Source organism: Sinohyriopsis cumingii, chromosome 4 (assembly GCF_028554795.1).
Source record: "Sinohyriopsis cumingii isolate HCF-2022 chromosome 4, ASM2855479v2, whole genome shotgun sequence".
Lineage (NCBI taxonomy): Eukaryota > Metazoa > Mollusca > Bivalvia > Unionida > Unionidae > Sinohyriopsis > Sinohyriopsis cumingii.
Window position 1 is genome coordinate 100,486,993 of NC_142964.1, and position 20,871 is coordinate 100,507,863.

Sequence of the window (20,871 nt, forward strand, 5' to 3'; positions counted from 1 at the left end):
AAAATTGTTCAATCTATGTTAAAAATCCAAATCACACACACTGTTTTCATCTCTTTCTATTTATCATCCAAAATTAATAACATGATCAAGGATTCATACGACAGACTAAACCTATTCCTGTGAAATGGACTTCTCAAGCAGACATAATACATGCCCATGTTAACGCTGTCCAATATCCTGAGAAGGATTGGGCAGAAAAAGAAACTTTACTGCATTTGATTAAAAGAAGCTAAGACCATACAAGGTCCAAAATATCTACTACATACCAATTTTGAGGTATTTCTAAGTCTTAATAATTCCCACTACAACCTATGGATCATAATAATCTATCAATATGCCTCAGAAATTCCTCCAACCTTCTTATTACAAACCATCCACACAAAAAACTTCCTAAACATTTCTCTCTGAAAGTGAGCAACTACCTAATGATAGTTTTTGGTTCCAATCAGATTGTCATCTCAAGGATGTTAAAAGCTGATCCATAATTAAAGTTTCAACCCTAAAACCAACCCATCTTTTCCCATCCCAATCTATACACAAATTGTGTCTGAGAAGCACAACTTTGACAGGCAAGGAACTAATTTCAATAAAATTACAAGGTTTACTATCACTTACATGTACCGAGATAACATAAATTATTATTAAACTGAATTTAAAAAATTCTGAATTCAACTCAAATAAACTGTCTCTTAAATTGTCATAGAACACACCTGTTACAAATCCACTGAGATTTAAATCACACAAAAGTCATAGACATTCTTTCATTCTTGGTAGCTTAACATATCTATCTGAATCAAGTGGTATGCAACATATTGAACAATTGGAACATCTTAATGGACGGGAAGAATGCTCAAGTAATAGCCACTACAAACTGGTATATATCCCTATGTTTACAAGCTGTAATGACAGTCACTACAGGTCAAAAATTGATTTTTTTTCCCTACTTATGATGAAATTATTACATAAGCATGTAAAAACAACAGTAATTAAATTTTTTCTCTCCATGATCAAAGAGAGGCTCAGTTACATGCATTAAAATCAGACAAGGAATAATTTTGACATTATGGCACTGTCATATTTCTGATAAAGCTGGAACTGCACTTCACTTTACTTCATGTACATTTAATGAGTTTGGTTTTGGTGTTTTATATCACAGCAACACAAGTTATTTTGTGCCAAAATAAATGGAGTAAAATGCATCATCCAAGGGCACACAATGGTTGCTGACCCAAATGAGCTGATGGTAAGATTCAAACCCAAACCCTTTCAGATACAAGTCCAGCACACTAACCATTGAGATACTACACAATATACCAAAATTATTTTAAAGGTATCGTTGCTGAAACTTATAAGGTTCCCTAGAGAAGAGGGTACTGCAACCTGATGCAGATATCAAACTGCTGAGACACAAAGATATTTCAGTCTAAAGCTGAAAGGGTAGTTCTGCACTGTGTAAGAGTATGTAAAAATAGCAGTCTCATAATAGTCATTCTGTACCCAAGATAGTTCAAAGCCTACTATACCCATGATTTTACCTTTAAATCACAGGTGAGTGTAAGATTTAAGCAAGCGCACATGAAACTATGGTAGGATTTTCCCAGTGTGGCACAAGTGAAGTCACCAGAGATGTCGCAGTCAGGCCAATGCACTGCTCTGTCTTACCCTGTGATTGATTTGCTTGACCGAGATCATGGTTATCTCTGCTACTCAGTGAATTTAGAGTGAAAAAAATTATGATAAAAGTTTATGTTAGAGCAGCCAGATGTAGATATATAATTGCAGTAATAATTAAAACACCTCCAGCATGCACAATCAGCTATCATGTTTGCATCTGTTGATAAGAGCAAAATAATTAGAAAATCTGGGCTATATTTATACTGCCATTTTTTTACATCATCATCATCACCTTCCTTGAAGTAGCTTTATGTAACTTTAGCATAAGAGCAACAAAATGCATCATTATGAACTTGTTAAAGACAAAATAACATTAATCAAAGGTTTTTTAAATAGCCCACAGATAATAAGACATGCTGAAACCTTTTTACTATACAGATACAGTCTGTAATAAAAGTTCATATTATGAAACTACATCATAATTTCAACGTACTGAATTTCGTGTCCACAATGTTATATGCAGAAATGGTTCAAATGGGAACCTTTTATTGTGGCTCTCAAACAGTTCTCCAAACATTACAACTGTGACACATGAAACTACCTGACTTCATTAAAACATCTGCATATTTTGCCATTTGATTTGCACAATGTTCGTGTCCACAGAGTTCCAAAGTTGTTATATGTAGAACCAATGTGACTACAATCAGTAAAGGTCAATTTTGTTCAGTAGCAAAGGTAACATAGTGAAATCAGACCACTGACTGTAGTAATTTTAATGTCAGAATTGAAGTTTCTGAAGAAGGGATGTTCTTTCAATGTAGATTTACCCATTTTGGTAAAAATAGGAGTCACACCAGCAAAGGTTGCAGTCTCCTCTCAGAAAACTTTGCAGATTAGAAAAACTGTTGGTTGCCATTGAATTTAATTTCTACATTCTTTATAACACTGACATACAGCTCTTGTTTGTCCATCAGAGTGAGACTGAATTTTGTCAACCCAAGGATAGGTCTTATTCCAAACACTATGCCAGGCATCACACACTTTCTTACATTTGGCTATTGTCATATCCGAACAATCAGTTTCTAGCAGCTTTACTACTCTTCTGACTCTAATTACAATCTGTCAATTTGACACTTAACCGAAAAATACTTATCCAAATTTGTGAATGGCATCTTGAAAACAATACTGAAAGCTAAAGTTGTTTATTGGATGTACCCTTATAAATGACCACATGTACATCTCTTGGTTTTTCCGACTCTGAATTCAATCACAATAAATATTGGCACATTTTCCCACCCAGCTGCCAGGCAAAGTCTTGGAACTTGCTGCCCAGCTATTGCATCATGTTCTTTTGATGTACTCTTATAATGGCATCATGTACATCAGAGGGTCTTTCAGCCACTGAATTCTGTCATCGTAAATATCAGCACAACTAACTGATCAACACAGAAGCAGGACTGGCAAGTCTTGGAATTTTGCCGCAGACCTATTACTTGCATACGGAGTACTCCAGCCTAAGTGATTTTCTGCTTCCCAGATAAAAGAACTGGCATCCAAATACGCATGATTAAGAGTTTCCAAGACCTCTGAACAACCATTGGCCTTGGTGTTGCTGAAATTGGGACCATGAGTACTATCACAGGTACACCAATCAGAATTGTTGTCAGAGCTATACCAATAGAAACCTGTATCTCAGTTGGTGTTGGTACTATAATGTTAATACAATTATATTCATAAATACACATCTATTCAAAACTTCTTGTGGCAGCACAAAGTAATCTCTGTACAATTAGTAAATCCGATTCTGCGGCTATCAAAGATAAACAATTAGTATGGGTGAGTTCAAACTGGTGCTGGTGGAAATTGAAAACCACCCACATCATCATGCACAGATATGGAACCAGGGGCACTAGATGCCAAAAACCGGTAACTGAGTTAAAGACAGTAAAAGCTGAGTAACTATCTGCTAATGTAAACTTACCACTCTACCAGCATGTTTACCAGTATTTCTGTAGCAACTTAACTTGCATACACACATTTGTAGGTTCATTACTGGTTCATGTGCACTTGCTTAAATCACACTACCATGTGAATTAAGGGTAAAGTCATGGGACATAAAAGGCTTTGACTTAGTTACCGAAATCTAAAACACATACTAAAATTGAGGTGAATGAAAACCTATTCAATTCTCAATTACAAACAATTAGTCCCTGCTGGAAAATGTCCATCAATGGAATTATGCAATTTCCTCTTGCAAATTAAATCTAATCTAGAACAAGTCTGAGTGTGGGAGTGGGGATGAATACCAAAAAAATTGATCCCAATGTTCTTCCTGCAGATGCAAAAAACTGCTGTAGCTACAGGTACTTGTTTTTCTTAGTGAAGGAAAAATCTTTGAAAACACAATCTCCAATTTTACCAAAAAATTAAAAAATTGATCTAAGATAAGAAACTTGTGTGGTTTGAAACCTGCACTCACAGATTCTGTGCTACCTTTATTTATCCTATCGGCACATTCAATCGCTGAATAAATATCTCTGCAAAAAAAGGAACATTCCAAATTTGTTCCCCAGGTGTGATTTAAGCAAAGATGCTGCCAGGATTTTCCCTCGTCACCAAAATAAGGTTGGAGTAGAAAAAAGTAAGGGAAGGAGGAAATGGCCAGTTAACATTTACCTAACACTTCAATATCTGTCTCTATCTTTCTCTGCTCCGCTCCATCAGAAACCCACTGAAACCAAAATCTTTAAAATATGTCACCTCTAGTAGTATAAACATTGATCCGTTGATTATTTCTGATTGTACCCTATTCCTTACGTGCATCAAGACTGTACTGTGCTTCTGTCTGAAGGAGCATGTACATAGCTATCTTAGCCTGCCTAAGTTATGAAACTATTATTTACAGTTGTTATGTACAATTTTCCAGAGCTAAGGTATTATCTTCTGGATACTTCTGTTCCAAAATAAGAATTTTCATCAATATAAAACTCTGCTGCAGTTTCACTTTATTAAACCAGCGCTTTACTAACTACTTTGCCAGATTTCTTATATGTTCCATAATACCATATTAGGGTTTTTAGGCCATCAATGCCATAGTATGCTTGTTCAGACAGATATTTTAATCAAATAAATATTTTTACTTAATTTCATTGTTTTTCCAACTTTTTTTTTTTAATTCAGCTTATTAAAACCCGGTCTAAAATATATGATTTTGTAGCACATGATCCCACAGAACTAGTCCATTTGAGAAAAGAAATCAAAACTGCTTTCCACTTTTAAGTTATATGTATTTTAATTAGGCTTGGCATTCTGGGTTTTTTCTACATTTAATTTCGAAACACAGCTAAAAGGGAGAATGACCTGCACTGCCATCTATTTCTATCCATCGATCTATATGTACAGTGGACTTATAACACCAATATATCTCCATGATCACCAGCTCCAATAACCTGATGTACTTCATAACTTTAAAAATTATTATCATCACCATCATCAGTAAATATCTGCTGAACGAAATGATCATCTGAAGATAAGCCACACTGGGAATCAACCATTTTGGGTTATCTAGGTAGCCTGTATTTCAAACTCTTTTTTTTGGGGGGGGGGGAGAAACCAGACTGCCTACCCCCCACATATAAAATAAAAAGGTGTTTTATGTGTTGTTGTTTCCACCAGGTACATTGTTTATTATTTTTAAAAGAATTTTGATTTTAAAAAATTTACATTGATTTTTGATGGGGTATTTGTTACGTCCTAGTGTTATCTATAGGGCTGTTCATCCAAGTTCGGTTTCTATCACCCAGCTCAAAATCCCTCCCCTGAGTTCTTAGTTGACCTTGGCTAGAGGTCTCCTACGTCCCGTGTGTGCTCTGTGTATATATGTTATATTGTGTGCTATATAGTTTTCGTGTAGGGACATATAGCATTCTGTTTGTGTGAGGGCACATTACAATACAATCAAATTTAGTTTAACAACCAGTCATGTCAAACTGAAGAACCCAGGTGCGTAAACAGTTGCCTAGGCATCTAAGAAACAGCTGTTGCCACAAACACTATGATCTATCTGCTTATGCCAAACCAAGGGTGAACAGTTAAATAAAAACTGTATACTACAATGAGTACATTTTTATATGCATGACTCCAAACTAATTTGGATTAGTTCTCAAACATTACTGGCTCTACAAATTCATACCAGGAATATGCTAATGTAAGTTCTAATTGGTGGTTATTGTTTACCTGGGACCAGAACAAACAATAACCACCAATTAGAATTCAATGTAACATATTTCACAGTCTGACATACCAGAAGTGTAGCTTTCTAATTTGAATGAAAGTGACAAGATACAAATCAACAAAGAAACAATACATAAAAGTGGTTACTAAATAATAAGTAAAGTACTTCATTATATGAGTGGGTTACTTCTGGATTCTCTCCTTTATGCTAAACATGCTGTAAGATAATTAACATGGAATTGGCAAAGAGGTTTCATATTACAAACCACAACACTCGGTGTTAATTTGTAAAAGGCAAGTGAGTTGTCAATAGTCATTTTCATGCAGTACGGTAGTTGCAATCTAACAGAGATATAAAGAGTTACAATCTAAGTCTTTTGTCTGAACGGTTCACAGTTTGTGGTTTACTTTTTGATAAACATAAAATGCATGAAACTGCATATTGGTCTCTTTATTGTCACTTTACCTAGTGTAGTTCAAATGGAACTGCCTTGACAATCACATGATGGAACTTACTTCATATTTGTTTTTAAGAAGATAAGGGCACCAACATGATTTGGTTTTAGAGCTGAACGTTATGCATTTACTATATCTCCATCAGTGAAGAACACCCTCTCAGAAGGGACACTTGCTGCTAGGATGCACAAGAAGGATTTAGCAAGCTTAGCTAATATAGGAAATCTCTGCTCATGATTTTTCCAATATTGAAGAGGATTTGAATTCAAGGGAATTGACGGAAACACTCTATAGCTCTTAAGCTCTTCTTTTATTTCTTCCATTTTTGTTTCTGAAGTCTCAATACCAGCTATGCAGAAGTTCTTGCATGCCAGAACAACAGGTACCTTTATCTATCATATCACTCTGGCTTGAGCTTCTTCAAAACTGGTTGAGCATCCTTAGCAGTAGAATTGGCAGTTCTTTCTGCCCACTATCACCCACAGGTGAGTGATCAGTGTCATGTTCAGCCTTCACTCTAACAATGATTTCTGATGCATTCTGCAAAATTTTGGTAAAGGTTTCATTCCTTCATGCATCACTGAGGAAAGGTAATGCTTTAAAATGTGGATCCAAGGCAGCAGCAATAGTGAGTTTCTTCTTGATGAGTGTATCTATCCCAAAGATAGAACCACAGTCCTTTTCATCTGAGCTATTACTAGAGAGTCATCATCGCTACATTGGAAAATGCTGTCAATAAATGTGAGATGAAGAGGCATGATAACAGAAATGGTTGGAACAGACTCAGCACAAAGAGTGGTCATCACCACTTTAAGAGGTTTTAGACAAACCATTACCTCATCTGCCAGGCAAATGTGTTCAAATCTTTAGCAAGATCCTTGGATCTCAAAATGGCAATTACTGCACACTGCATTTCAAGAATCTTTGAAATCATTTCTTAAGTACTGTTCCATCCAGTGGGTGTGTGAGTGTGTGTGTGTGATTTGGATTTTTTAACTTAGCTGTAACAATTTTTCAGTCATATTGCTATGATGGCTGCAGTGTGGCAGATTATAGTGATGTCTAGCACGTGGGCATCATGCTGCAGACATGTAGCAAGATGTCCCACCCAGTCACATTATCCTGACACCAGGCCGACCAGTCCTAACAATAACCTCTTAATGCTGTGCGCCAAGCGAGCTAGCTGTTAGTACCATTTTTGTAAGTCTTTGGTATGACTCAGCCTAGGATCAAACCCATGACCTCCTGCATCCGAGGCGGATGCTCTAACCACATAGCCACTGGAGCAGTGCTCCATCCAGTGGGAACATCAGCTATAAGCTTAGGATCCAGTAGACCCAGCAATTCAGCCTGGCTTCTCAGTTTAGCTGCTGCAGTTGTACTTGGAACAACCCAACTATCTGACAAATCCTGCTGAGGAGAATTTCAATGTATCTGATCCTGAGACACTTTCGTGCAGTTAAATTAATTGTATGTGCATAACACTTGATGTGAAAGTTGCATCCTAAAAGAGTTCCTGCCTTGTCCATGTTTGATGCATTATATGATACAATAGGTGGTATGGGAATACTTGAGCATATTTTGAGGAATGACCACCTCTGCAAACTGCTTTCTACCTGAACATTATATCGGAAGTAAAGTGTATGTAAAAGGTCTCTAAGTTCTGGCAAATCCACTATTCAGTATGGACGCATGTCCTTAATTATAAATCTGCATACCTTGTCAGTAATATGTAAAGCAGGAGAAGAATGCGAGGGGTATTTCATGCCAATGAGCCCTGATAAGGTTCTCTGGATTGGCTGCAACATTTTAGCTTTAGAAAGATCGGAAGTATCTTCACATGACGAATTCGCATTAGCAGGGAGCGATGATCTATTGTCTGTCATCTTGTAATTACCACATTTCCCAGGATGGTGCTGGTTCATGTGATACACTTGATTAGTAGTTCCACCAGAAAACTTAAAATGAGTGTCACATAGTTGGCACACTGCAATTGCCGCATCAATTTTCCCATCCCTTTTACTCTTTCTTAATGCAAAATGAGTCCATATGGCAGACCGCACTTTTGAATTTTGCACCAGGTCATACTCAGCTATGCTTGAAATACTTTTAGCTCAAGGTCAATGTCAGCAAGGTGCTTATTTGCTGACAAAGAGAAGTTAAAGCTTCAATAGGATGAAGATTCACAGACATGTAACTTCCAATTACCCACGCTGATTCTGCTCAGGAAATGAAAAAGAAATCTTTCTCAGGGATAGTCCTGACTTTCAACAACAACAAAATTACCAGCCTCAATATTTTGTCACTAATTTTCACAAAATGTTGCCAAAACAAGTAGTGAATATTTTTCCAAGTATATTAATGTAATAGGAAATGAAAATTGAAAAAGATGGGATAGTTACTTTATTGACAACAAGCAATACAGGATATAATATTACAAAATAAATCATTACATGACTGTTTTGCACTACTTCCATGGTCTTTGCATCCCACATCACAGTTAATGCATAAGTACGACTGTTGTCACCTCAAAAAAATGCATTATCAAATGTAAAATATCCACTTTCCTGACATCTACAGTCTCTCTCTCTCTCTCTCATTTTTTAATAGAAGCATCAGGTATTAAGCAAATCTATATTATGTGTATTATTTTCCAAACAACGGTTTTGTAACAAACTTTAGTTAATGACATTTTAATACTAAAACCCTATGATCGTACTTTGCAATGTAAGATAAGTGATGTATAATGCGACCATCAATTTAATGCATTCAGGAATGAAATGCTCCCCCCCACCCTATGGCTAGCATCACAAAGTAATCTCTGTCAAAAGAGAAGTTCAGAATTTATTTTTGCCACACTTTGCTAGCAGTGAATTGATTCCTAAATCCCAAGAATGATCACTGAATGCTGTAGACTTTTTTCTCGACAAGCAAATTAGATCTCCATTCCAGCGAATGAAACTTACATGAGTCAACACCTGGCATTAATGTACCATATAAGCATTAATTACCATCATTAAATTGGGGCCCCGAGTGGCAGAGTGTTCTAAAGCACTCTCCGTTATGGATCACTGCCATCTCACCTCTGCCTGCGTTGGTCCGAGTCTCGGATTCAGCCAATGTGGGTCTGTAAGAAAGCTCGCCAGAAGCTTCTCGTGGGTCGGTGGTTATTTCCGGGGTTGTCCCGGGTTCTTCCTCCACCATTAATACTGGCTGCCATGTATAGCATACTGTGTGCTGAAAAATGGCGTTAAACCCCACAACAACAACCATCATTAAATTAAAAGAAGGAATGAAGAAACATATCACAGCATATGTGCCCCCCAAAACTCGTTCGGAATAAATATGTTATTTAGTAAGCAGTGTTTTATGCATATACGAGTTAACAATAAGGAAATAAGATGTGATATAAAATGTGGGAAATAGTTATCACATGTATGGTAACTTGAGACCACATTTGAAATGTTAACTAAATTCACACCCATTTTAGGCACTGTTAGTTATAACAAAAAAGAGCATTGTTTATTTATCGATCAGTTGCTAGTGCTTTCACTCACTGTAGAACAGGCAGTTTCTTTGAAGTATGTCGAAGAGACTCAAGTCTAACCATTAAATACTGTGCAGATTGGGCACAGCTGACAGAATATGAAATGGGGGCACATCTGGGGGAGGGGGATTTCACATGTATTGGACCCGAAAAATCAGTGAATATTTTAGTGAAAACAATGCTTAAATATGCCGCAAAAAACTTCCTGATGGTAGGTCCCAGTCAGCACATTTTTGGATTTAATCTCCCAACTTGGTTTTTGAAAGGATATATTTTTGCATACCAAGCTAGAATAAATGTACTGTATTAACTAAATTTATTCAACGACTATTTGAATTCTTTGGAAATTTTTCTGTACATTTGAAACTTCAACACAGACGAGGCATTTTCTGTTGAAACGTATTCAGATTTCTTGGACATACTGGAACTGAAAGGATTTTTAGGAAACAAGAATTCATTTACCATGCTGCAAGTTTTCATTCTTTCACTCCTGTATTTTAAGAAATGAATTATTTTCAATTATGCAAAACTTGTTTGTTTTGCTATTTCTTGCTGCATTAAGTCCCTGGAGTTGTAAGACGGGATTAATGGCAAAAGCAAAAGAGCAAAATTACCCCGCCTGGATTCATGTTTGGTGACACACCTCTTCTTCAAAATATCACAGCCAGTTATAAATGTATTCACGACTTGTGCCTCGATACATATATCACAAAACACCACTTTAACTTTGTATCATATCTCAGCCACAAACACCCAAGTTTCCAGCTGTCGAGAAATTTTCTGGAACTTTTGACTCATTCATCATGCACTTCAAGCATTACTACCACCACTATATCTAGATGATGCTGGACTGTCAGGTATAAACATCAGGTTCAGGGACTGTGTTGTCTGATGAAATTCCACTAAATCCAAATGCTATTAATTTCATTAACCTACTCTCAGGATGAGATGATGAACATGCAATGGTAAATTTTTGTTTACCCATGACAGAGTTGCACTGTTGACAGGATATAATTCTGATTGCGATTTTTTCCATTTGCTTTGTATTTATACACAGCAATAGGTACTTCAAAAATAATCAGTTTTCTCTTAAGTTTCAGCCAAACTATTTTATTGATACATTTATAATATAAAAAAAGAATGATTAGCCATCGTTCAATTAATTGTAGCTGTTTCTTTTTGTGTCTTCAGAGGTTGGTCAATTGTAGGTATAGTCCGGTAGCATGACTGAGTGTATCATAGCATACAGTTCTCAGGCCAGATGTCAACATATGCGGATTATGATGTAACAATGCACTGTAAAGATGGGTTTGTCAATACGAACAAGGGATTTGTTTATGTAACATATATTTCAGTGCATTTTATAACCAAGTTTGTGGCATCCTTTCGTGGTCCCTTTGAATGTCTCCACTCCAAATCCATGACTGTATGTACAAATTAAACAACCAAAAAGGATGTCGCTAAAAAAAAATCGCCAAATGGTATATTTTGTCGCCAATAAAAAAAATCGCAATTTGCAACATTAGCGAAGCCAAGGACAATCCATGGTTTCTGAAGCTGATTAACAGAGGTAAAGGTATGGAATTCAATAGGTCACTGTCAATCAGAAACTATTATAGGTAGTTAAATATGGTTAATATTAATTCATAATAATAATAATAGAGTTCGTTTGCTGCTTCTTATCAAAATTTATGTCAATATCGCACTATATTGACATAAGAAAGTTACATCATGATTACTGTATTGTCAGTTTAATACCACAATATACCAGTATTCGATATTACTGCACACCCCTACAAATAAGAACTCATAACTGCTGAAGATTAAAATAACTAGCATACATTAAGTATTATTTTGAATTTATTCTCCACATCTTTTATCAATATATGTATCTTTACAGCAAAGTACCAACGCATCAAAATACTGATGAATTGTTTCACCCATGGTCAGTGCACATAAATTTTATTCAAAATTATGAAATTTTTAACTTTTAATAAATGATGTATAATTTGTTAGAGTCAATTTTTTATTTTTTTTTAAACAGTTTTCAGTATACTTAAAATAACAATCTATGACGAAATACAGATCAATTAAAATGTCAGTAATGCCTTACTGCAATAACTTCAGATATAAACAGAATATTTGCTTGAAACAAGAGAATAGTGGATTTATTTAGAGTAGGTGAAAATACTTGAGTTTGAAATATGTTATTCATGTGGAGCAAGCAAATTTCTATTCATTTTATGTTCAAATGTATTGTCTTGCAATATGTATAACAGATCGATAGCAGATTTCTTACTGTAGCCCTTGCAATAATATCAGCATTTTACCATTTATGTTCAGCTCCATCACGATTCTCCTGCCTAATTCAAGGCAGAGCAGCCCATCAAATTAAAATTGAAGAAAATAGATTGTACAAGATTAGATTTGAACTTGGTTTGTCTGCAAACAAGACAGTCATACTTACCACTAGACTATGCAAGCATCAGTATTATACTAGCATAACAATTTTTTAAAACTCAAGTTTCACCATTCTCTAAATAAATGTTTTATTCTGAATCTACAGTAATACTATAATATATCCAAACTCACATGCAAAAGGTGGTCTATAATACAATGTTTTCACTGGTACACATGTGATGTGTGTTGCAAACTTGTGGAACAAGATTTTAAATGATTTTTTTTAGAGACTGGATATACTGGAAATAAAGGTAATTAGATAGAGCCATGTTTAGAAAATTATTTCCAATGAGTTATTAAATGAGTACTCAACCACTTAAACTACCCACTCCCACTTCTGTCAATACTGATCCCTTAATTTTTCTGAGGTCCCTTGGTAACTTGTGTTCTCATTTCTGTCGCTGTTTTTGGACACCAGTGTGTACAAGTTATCAACTGTGAGGTATAATTTGTTTTGCTTCTGTATATATATATATGTGTGTGTGTGTTTGTGTGAATAATTTCCCTATTTGTTCATGTCTTAAACATTTCTGTTACATGCATACATTTTTCTACTTTTGGCTGTGCAATATCACGTTATACCAAATTAAATTTGTTAATTTAGGTAATGCATATAAATACCATGGCTCAGAGGAATAATATAACTTATTTCTCAGGGAAACATCAGCATGATACTAACTCAGACTGTGAGAATGAACACAGCTGTCAGAAACATCAAGTAGACACTCCTTCAAAATGTATATGACAATACAAGCAAGCATGGAAGAAAATTGTGGGGTGATCTAAGTGTATTGCCTTGTCAGTAATAATAGACAGATTGAACTGTATCTAGCAAAACTTGTGCTAACCCATTTTCAGCAATGCCAAATATTTGTCTATGGTGGTTTATGAATAATCCGTTTGAATGGTATGTGTGATGTTCAAATTTCATGTTAGCCTCCTCTTGATATATTGTCTTGCTTGTGAATTAAGGAAGGCTCAGAAAATGACAAAAAAATTATAAAAGTGAGATTATATTTCTCCATGTCATTCTCATAATTTCTGGGTTAAGGATTTTGATTCCTAGTCTTCAATTCTAACTAATGAAAATTTTGCCCCAGGAGACAAAGACCCTTCAGTTTCAAGTCTTAAGTGAAGACCTATCTTATGATGGACTGTATATGTGGCTCGGATGCTAATCTGTTTTGTACAATGGCAAGGTTCAATGATGGTCTAACATCTTTGTCAATATTGCTACATGTCATATACAAACTGAAACTGTTGTAACCTCAAAACCAGCATTAAATTTTCATCAATATTCACTGTGAAAAGAATATTACCCCTTAACAGGGTGGTAACAATAACTACAATAACAGTTTTGGCCAAAAATGATACCCCAGTCTATGTGTGGTTATTTCTACTTTGGCAATCCAACATTTACTGACTTGTATCATTTGTATGACACCTTTAAAAATGTGAGCACACATATATACCTACCGTTTTACCCATATTGGCTCAGAGGTGTTGTCACTTTCTTCTGCATATGAAGTTTTTAGCTCCGTCCCTTTACTTTTCTGTATGGCTTCTCGAATGTCATTGATAGCATGGTCTAAAAACTCACGCTTTGCTTTAAGATCTTCAATAATAGCCTCAGCATCTATCTCTACTGGCTTGTTTTCTGACAGATTTTGCTGGTTGTTCAAGCTGAGCTGGATTTCAGCTTTCTGCTTCATTTGGAGCATTTTAGTAGGAGTAACTGGCTCCTGAGGAAAGGGATTATCCTCAGCATCGCTTGCTTGACTGCTTGACAGTCCATCTTCCACATTTGGCATGCCTACTGGAGATTTATCATCCTCTGAAACTACACTCTCAACTTCTATGCTATCACATTCAGTATTTTCTGGAGACAGAGAAAACGGTTTGCTTCCATCCATCAGGCAAGTATCTGGTCCATTTAATGGGATTTCCATTAATGTTTCCTCACTAACTCTTTCCTGAATGTTTCTTACATTAGATATCTTCTGTTGAGAAAATCTTTCAGGCGTGCCCTCTCTAGAACTATCTCCCAGATGATCGATACCATTAACACTGGAACATCCACTCTTCAAATTAGCAGCATCATTTGAGCTTGAATAAGCAAGTCTCATTCCAACATAGGAACTGCCCTGTTGAACTCTAGAGTATTTTACATAATCATACTCATTTTGTACATCCATTTTTGCAGGTGCTACTGAAACATTCACACCTCCAACATTAACTGTGCCAGGGTTGGTCATTTTTGGGATATCTATATCATCATTACCAAAACTGTCTTTTGAAGACTGGCCATTCTGTCTGCTGACATTTACAGCATGTGTCATATCATTTGCCATCCTTGAACTTTTGTCCATCTCTTTTTCTGAACTGGATCCTTCTCGATCACTGCCACTACCACTTCCCTCTCCAACTCGACAAGCTAGACCAGGGGATTGCTTCTTTATTTTAGGCTTTGCACCCTGGTTACTGAACACTATACTGTTAATGTCTTTTTCATAATTTTTAATCTCTCCTACGACAGGTATATTATTTCGAATTTCTAAACTATTTCTTTTCCAACTAATATCCTCCTTTTTCTCTTCTGTAGGAGGTAGCGATCTACTTCTATGACCAAAACCATCTATCTGGGTATCCAGAAAATCCTGTTTTCGAAAACTGTATTGAATATCTTTTGTTTCTAAATCACATGCAATTTGATATTCATTAGCTTCTCTCATACTTTCATTTCTCTTTGATTCACTTTGACTGGTTCTATCACCCAGCTGATCAGTACTATAAATTTCTTCACATATTTGTATATTATCGTCTGTCATTTTAATGGAGATTTTGTTTGAAATGCTTTCACCAGATTTTGTAACCCTTTGGCTTACAGAGATTGACATGTCAGGTCCTTCCATATTTTGTGGAATGTCATCAGGGATATCTGGAAGATAGGAATCTACACTTTCCTCACTTTCTCTCCGGGATAGTACAGGGCCAGGAATATCATTATCATCTAATAAGTTTTGATAGGAAAGGGATGAAATTTCACTAGCATGTCGAGAGCTTCCCTCACCAAACTGAACATCCATACTAAAATTGTCACCTTCACTTCGGGGACTGCTAGGTCTCAGCCCCCTACCCCCACATGCCCCCTCCCCAAAGTCTGGTTCAGTAACTTCTTTAACAGACTGCTTCTCATCCAGACAGATATTGTCTTCCTGATCTGACATTCTAAGAACTACAAGGTGGCTCAGTCTAATCCATTTTGTACATAAAATGAATGCTTACATCATGATACTGCTCTCTGAAGAAAGAAAAAAAATCTCTATAAACCATAATAAAAATACAAATAATGTAAAGGAAAATTCATTAAAAATTATAACTAGATAATAATATGAGCCATTGAATTCATTCATTTTATACTTAATCAGCTTATCTACACAGAATAATATGTAGGTTGTAGAGGGGAGGGGCAACTAATGTTAATTATGCAACACTTACCCATCGCTATTGTATATCATTATCTTCAGGGGCGTATTAACCATTAAGCAGACTAAGCACGTGCTTAGGGCACTAGGGCCAAAGGGGACACCACAAAGTTGAGAAAAGGGTCAAAAGAAAAAAAAAAAAACGAATGAAGATTTATAAAAAAAAATTGATAAAACTAGTGCAAATTGATCATAATGTTCTGTTTCTTGATCATGGTGCACCCTAGGGTTATCTTCCCAGGTGTACGTGGAAAGGAGGGGGGCACCAAGATTGTCAGTGCTTAGGGCACCAGTGAGCCTTAATCCGCCCCTGATTATCTTCTTGATGTCAACTAATCACCATCTGTTTGATATGAATATATCCTCCCAAATAATGGAAATCTGTCAGCATGGTACAATCCAAAAATGCAACTCATTTAGGTTAAGCACAGAAATATATTTTTTTACAGACAATTCAGCCAGAACACCAGATTATGGTGGGAGGAGGGCATTTTATAATAGCAATGGGTAAATACTTACACACAGCAAGTTGTACTTCAAACCGCAAAAAAAACTCTACATTTTACTAGCACTAATACATTACCAATCACTATACTACAGCTGAATTTGACAGTTAGGATAGGCTGATGCTCTCATTAAAACTGATCAAAAACAGAAAATGGAATACATTCACCATTGGGGGAGACATTCACGTTTTTTTGTTAGAGAACATGCTAATCAGTCTAGGCCAAATAAGCTGCAACAATAGGTCCCAGAGAACAAATGTCTGCACTCTGCTGAGCTAATAAGCAGAGGTAAATGTTGAAGGTAGTATGGGAACGCCAAAATGCTGCCTTCATAACGTCCTCCAATAAACAGTGATTAAGGCAGGCCAATGAGGTAGCAACAGCTTGAACCTCATGGGATATTAGAGTCATAAAAGAGATTTTGATCAGTGACTGCTTTGCTCTCTTAATTGTGGTGACAATCCACCATGAGATAATGACAGTAGAAATGTGTACAAAGCCCTTAAGAGGATAGAAAAGATGTTTTCTACTCTTCCTTTTTCTTTAGACACATTACAATAGAAACGGAGGATCCTAACTGGGCATAAAAGTCTATCTTGATCATCCCCAGCACAGATTCAACACAAAGAATTTCTAAAGGTAGGGAATACCGATTTTTTTGGCCTAAAAATCTCAGTTCACAAAGGAGAGGAACTGAATTGTAATTTCCATAAAGCCAGAGACTGACTATGTCTACAGACAAATTATGAATCTCACTGCATCTTCTCACAGACACCAGAGTGCATGAAAACACAATTTTGAGTGTGAGGTCCTGAAAGGAGGCCTCACTCGAAGGTTCATAAGGAGTTTTACAATAATAATAATAATAATAACAAATAATGCTTTATTTATAGAGGGTGACTCATTAGTCAAGGACTATTCTCCCTTGAGGCCCTCTTAAGGAGAGTATAACAATGCACATTATATGAAGATAGCAATAATTAGTGTTTATTTTAACATGTTTAGTATTAAAATATTAAATTCCATTATCTATTAGAAACACATGCATGCTCATGATATCTCTTCTTAAATACTCTAATATTTTCAGCATATTTTACATGTAGTGGAAGCTTATTCCACAGAACTGTACCAGAGTAATGAAACTCTTTTTAAATTCCTCTGTTCTTGGTTTTGGTGCTAGAAGGTTTTCCATGTGATATTGATCTCAACTGGTATTGCGCTGAAAAAGGCCTGAATAAGTCCTGAAGATACTCTGGTGCAGTTCTATGTAGACATTTATATAAAAGAACTGCCTTGTGAAAATCTATCCTGTCATATATTGTGAACCATTTGAGTTCTGTAAATAATGCTTTTGAGGGATGATCAACAGATGCATCTATAACTACATGTGCTGCTTGTTTCTGAAGTTTATAAATCCTGTCAAGCTCAGATTTAGCACAGTTTCCCCATACATTAGAACAGTACTCCATTGTTGGAAGAATATATGACTTGTAGTATAGATTGCGAGTTTCCATAGGTAGATATTTCTTGAATCTGCTGAGAAGGGCAATTTTGGATGACAGAGTTTTACAAAGCTTATCAATATGGTCATTCCATAATAAATTATTATCTACGGACACACCTACAAGCCTTTCATGTTTGACATTTTCTAATGGATGATTATTTATTGCAAGAAATAGTTTTGGGTTCCCTGACTTGTGTAGCTTTTGTGATGTCCCCAAAATCATACATTTTGTATAACCTTCATTAATTACCATCCTATTTTGTTGTGCCCAGTTTTGGACTCTAATAAGGTCTGAGTTTAATCTTGTTTGGATAACTTCAGTATCAGAACTAGATGTATACAAGGTTGCATTTTCTGCAAACAAATCTGTATTTGTGGATTCATTATTTAATGGCAGATCATTGATATAATAAGGAAGAGGAGAGGGCCCAAAACTGAGCCTTGAGAGACTCCTGAATGAATAGTGCGAGTCTGAAAGCTAATATTGCCAATGCTTACTTGTTGAGACCTTTGGTTTAGGTATGATCTAAACCAGTTTAAAGAAGGATTGTCAAACCTGTAACAGTTCAACTTTTGCAGCAGAATTTCATGATCAACAAGATCAAAGGCTTTCTTGAAGCCAAGGAAAACAATCCTAGTCATATGTCCATTATCCATTTCCTTCAGCCAAAGATCAGTTAATTTGGTAAGTTCTATTTGGCATGAGTGGTACTTTCTAAATCCTGATTGCGCTTTATGAAAAAGAGATTATGTTTCAAAAAATTTATAGACCTGAATGGCTATATGCTTTTCAAATAGTTCTGACAATACAGGTAGAATTGATATTGGTCTGTAATTTCCTGGATCCTCCTTTTCTCCTTTCTCAAAGATAGGTGTAACCTTTGCACTTTTCACTGTTTCTGGAAAATTACCACTCATTATACTTAAATTTATGATATGCGTTAGTGACTTTGTTATTACTGGTGCAGCAATTTGAAGAATTCGTTGACCAATACCATCCAATCCAGAAGAATTATTAATATTCACCTTAATTAGCATATCAAAAACATCAGCTTCACTAGCATTAGCTATTGAAAAATAATTATCATCAGGAATTTTAGCTCTTATAAATAACAGAAGAGCATCAAGTTCAATTGGGGTGTTAGTCTGGTTCTGAATACTGTTACTGGAGATGCTTATGAAGAAATTGTTGAACATTTCTACAATGTCTTGTACAGATGTTGCTATATCATCATTTTGCTTAAGTCTAGGGGAAAGACAACTGTTCCTGGGTGGGTTCAGCTCTTTTAGATGCTTCCACAATGTTTTGGTACTCTTACTTTCATTAAGGCCACCTTTCACAAATTTTATAAGTCCACCTTTCACAAATTCACTGACTGTATACCCAGTGATAACTGTACCATCAATAAATATATTTTCATGGGCATAATTTTGCATCAATACTTTAATTTGTGGATATCTATTCAATAAAAACTGCAAGATGGAAAGAATACATTTTTATGTTGGCCTTTAAGAAATAAGGGCATCAGATAACTGGTCTGAAATGTAACCTAATTAAAACACATCCAAGACAAAATGTACTCAAGTCAAAACATACCTGTAATGAGTACAAAAAAAAAAGGGTCCAAATGACCAAGATGAATTTTAGTAAAGACAAGCAGATTATTATTGGACAACTTTTACTGGTAACAAAATTATTTAATTCAGAAACTGATCTCCAGTAAACATCAGCTATTTTTAGATGGTTTCTTAGTGCATCCTTCAGGTAAAAAAAAACTATTAGATACTATGTGCCAGTGTGAAATCAATCATAAAGAGAAAGAATTTAAATATTCAATTCACCTTGAGGTACCTGGACAAAACCAACATGGCTCTGCCCTGTGAGAAATAAATTATGCCCTTCATCTTGACTGTATGATTTGCCACAAATTAAAAAATTGATAAATAAACACATTATTTAACTTTGATTAATATAATGATAACCAGTTTACAGTCTGGATTTAGTCCAACAAAATATGACATATTACATTATATTTTGGTGCCATGTCTTACATCCCAAATAATGGCTTTGTGTAGCATGCTGTGATGTTGACTGATATCAGAACGTTCAAAATTTTCAACAATATCTCACACATTTGATAGCACATATTGAAGCTTTTCGACCAAATAAAGTCATGTTGATTAAGGTGGACCTAACTTACACCACCTTTTTTCAAATAAATTCCAATTCTCACACAGACAAATGGATGTGTTTTCGAGTTCTGTTGACCTACATTTTAGTTAGTTGGAATGCTATTGAAGCTGGGAATGTCAAAATTGGTTAAAAGGATAAGTACCTTCAATGAAACTGCTTTCTAAATGCTTTGTTCAATATTCGTATATTTTTTATTACTTTCATTAAAGAAATATTCTTCAACCTAATCCGATTTCAGCATTCCCTGCTTCCAATACATTCCAACCAGCTGAATGGAACATGAAAATACATCCATTTAATAGTAAAAAATTTGATTCCATCAGGATAAAGACAGCAAAGTAAGCATAATCAATTAGATTTAAATTTGTGGAAGAGTGCTGATTTGAGCTGCCAAGTATGTGAGATATTCCATCAAATGTTACCTCTCTGCCTCCTGTCAGTTGATATGGGTACATGCTACACAAGGTCATTATTTAGGCAGTAAGACACAGCACCAAGACAAAAATATTATGTGCTACATCTTACATTGTAGGAAGTCTGACTATACCTCCCCTTTTGTTTGTACCCCACTACCGATTTCAATAACGGAAATCTTTAATGTGATAAAAAGTGTACAGAACTTAGTTCATTCATTGATTTGTAATTTTTAACCTGTGACCAGAATAGCCCGAACACAGGTATTCTCTGCACCTTTCATGCTTAACAGACTTTCCCATACTAACACGGCACCATGTTGTGTACACTATAGGCAAATTGATTCCTCAAACAACATTGTGATGTAGTTCATCATATTTGGTAACTGTCGGTTAATTCTGTAAATTACCATAATGTTGAGAGTCTAAATACATATCCCATTCACACATGTACACAGA

General features: G+C 35.6%; 1 protein-coding gene across 3 annotated transcripts in view; it reads right to left on the bottom strand.

Moving 5' to 3' along the window:
- Positions 1–20,871, bottom strand: part of LOC149801768 (uncharacterized) — a 274,626-nt gene that overhangs the window by 252,729 nt on the left and 1,026 nt on the right. For all 3 annotated transcript variants that reach the window (XM_089956110.1, XM_089956109.1, XM_089956108.1), the window contains exon 2: positions 13,787–15,611. In XM_089956110.1, coding sequence (XP_089812236.1) covers positions 13,787–15,537 — 1,751 coding nt within the window. In that variant the 5' untranslated portion in view covers positions 15,538–15,611. The remainder of the gene's footprint in view (positions 1–13,786; positions 15,612–20,871) is intronic.